A 2,465-nucleotide genomic window follows, 5' to 3' on the forward strand; every position below is an offset into this window, starting at 1 on the left:
TAAAATGGGACAGAGGAGTAACTCTTTCCTAATTTGGCAACTTTTTGATTTGTACTGTTGTACATTCCACTTTGGCATCTTTAAAATTAGTAGATTAGTATTTAAAAGATATTTTAGTATATTAAACATATATTTTTAATATAACATCACAAAATTCAAAAATTTCTTTATTTTCTTTAATTACTGTTAAGTCAAATTAAGACAAATAAATTTAAATCGAAAGACTAATTAATTATTAATTTTTACCTTAATCCTTAGTTAATAAATGTAAAGAGTGCTTAATATGTTGATGACAAAGAAAGTAAACATAGACCAGATGAAGTAGTATTATATTATATATATATATGTAGATCCACGAGCGAAAAAATGTCAGAAGAGAGAAGGAAACCTAAAAACAATATCAAGTTATCCGGCGCTGCAGCAAGAAAATTGCTCATTTTCCAATGGCAAATAAGCTCAGGTAATTCCTATATTCAGTTTCAGTTACGAAAGCAAATAAGTCTTTTGAATTTTCTCATCGTAAAATATATTTGTCCTTTTTTTGTGGCATCAGGTTAGAGGGTAAAGTAGCTGTAATAACAGGTGGTGCTAGTGGCATTGGTGAAGCAACAGCGAGATTGTTCGTTGAACATGGGGCCCAAGTCGTCATTGCCGACATTCAGGATGAACTTGCTCTCCAAGTCGTCTCCTCTATCGGATCAGACAACGTCTGCTACCGACGCTGTGATGTAACCGATGAGAAACAAGTAGATGAAACTGTCGCCTTCGCTGTCCAAAAATACGGTACACTCGACATCATGTTCAGCAACGCCGGCATCCTCGGCTCCTCCGGGAGCTTACTCGAAATGGATATGGCGGTATTTGACAGGATAATGGCTGTAAACACGCGGGGAGCCGCGTTAGCCGTGAAGCACGCGGCTAAAGTAATGGTAGCTAAAAAAATCCGCGGCTCCATAATATGTACGGCTAGCGTAGAGTCAATTCTAGCTGGTGCAGCTTCATTGGCGTACATCGCATCGAAGCACGCCGTCCTTGGTGTAGTGAAAGCTGCGGCGCGTGAGCTGGGGCAACATGGAATTAGAGTGAATTGTGTATCGCCTTTCGGCGTAGCCACGCCGATGGTATGCAAATCGTTTGGCGCTGATGCCGCCGCTATGGAAGCTGTAATATGTGGAAATGCAAACTTGAAAGGTGTTTCTCTAACCACAATGCATATAGCAGAAGCTGCGCTTTTCTTGGCGTCGGATGAATCGGCTTACATTAGTGCGCATAATTTAGCTATCGATGGTGGACTTAGTTCTATCATGAAAATAAATGTTAACTAAACCGGGCAGTACATTGTTTTGTTTCAATAAATGCTAACAGCCTGTTTATGGCCCGTTAGTTTAAATATAATATTTGTGTAATATCTAATTTTAGTGCATTTTATGTTACCTTATTAAATGAGAATATTATTGTTCAGTATTGTATAATTTAAAAATATTTTAATATTTTTTTTCATAAATAGAATAATCCTATTTTAAATGAAATTACTACGGAATATAATGCTATTTTTAATGATTTTTATTTATTTAATACATGCACTAAATACATATGTAGGTATGGATGTGCGAGTATATATATTTATTTATTTATGTAATGTCGAAACATTATAAACACCTAGGGGTCGTTTGGTTTGAATACTAGTTATGGTGTGATTAGTTATGTTGGAATAAGTTATACTGAGATAAGTTATGCTGTGATTAGTTTTTATTGCTTGTTTGGTTTGTCATATTCAAACTAATATTCATTGTATAATTTTTGAGAATAACTTGTTTGTTTACAAAAAGAGCCTCACCTTATTTAGTTTTTTTTTTTTTTTTACATTTTCTTTGCAAGCTTTAGTTATTCATTCTTAAAAATAAAATTTCCATCTTATTTAGCTTAAATATTTTTGTGTGTGCATTTTCATGATTGTGCCGTATGTTTTAAAATTAAAACGTGCATCTTATTTAACTTAAAAATTAAACTTTCATCTTATTTAGCTTAAAAATAAAACTTTCATCTTATTTAGTTTAAAAATAAAACTTTCATCTTATTTAGCTTAAAAATAAAACTTTCATTTTAAGTTTATTAAAGTAAAAGAAAATTTATTATTAAAGTTATCTACATTTTAATTATAGATAAAATATAATTATTAAGTGAGTAATAAACTATTTAATGAAAAATATGTAATTTAGTAGTGGAGTGACATTTTAAGAGAAATCAAAATATAAATAAACATAATAATTACACAAATAAATTCAACTTACAGTATATTCATAAATAAAAATTGTATTTATAAAATGTAAATTTTTAATAGAAAAATATATTTATCATAAAAACAACGAATAATTAAGGTTGTGAATGTTATTATGTTGTTAAAAATTATGTTAATATGTATGAATGTAAAAGTGGTGTATAAAAGAGAGTTTAACGGGGGTATT

General features: G+C 31.0%; 1 protein-coding gene across 1 annotated transcript; it reads left to right on the top strand.

The window, feature by feature from the left end:
* Positions 1-368: 368 nt before the first annotated feature.
* Positions 369-1,458, top strand: LOC125863152 (short-chain dehydrogenase reductase 3b-like). The gene is made up of 2 exons (XM_049543307.1): positions 369-460; positions 554-1,458. The coding sequence occupies exons 1-2, from the start codon at positions 444-446 to the stop codon at positions 1,323-1,325; spliced, it is 789 nt and encodes a 262-aa protein (XP_049399264.1). The 5' UTR covers positions 369-443; the 3' UTR covers positions 1,326-1,458.
* Positions 1,459-2,465: the final 1,007 nt, after the last annotated feature.

This window comes from Solanum stenotomum, chromosome 1, assembly GCF_019186545.1.
Source record: "Solanum stenotomum isolate F172 chromosome 1, ASM1918654v1, whole genome shotgun sequence".
NCBI lineage: Eukaryota > Viridiplantae > Streptophyta > Magnoliopsida > Solanales > Solanaceae > Solanum > Solanum stenotomum.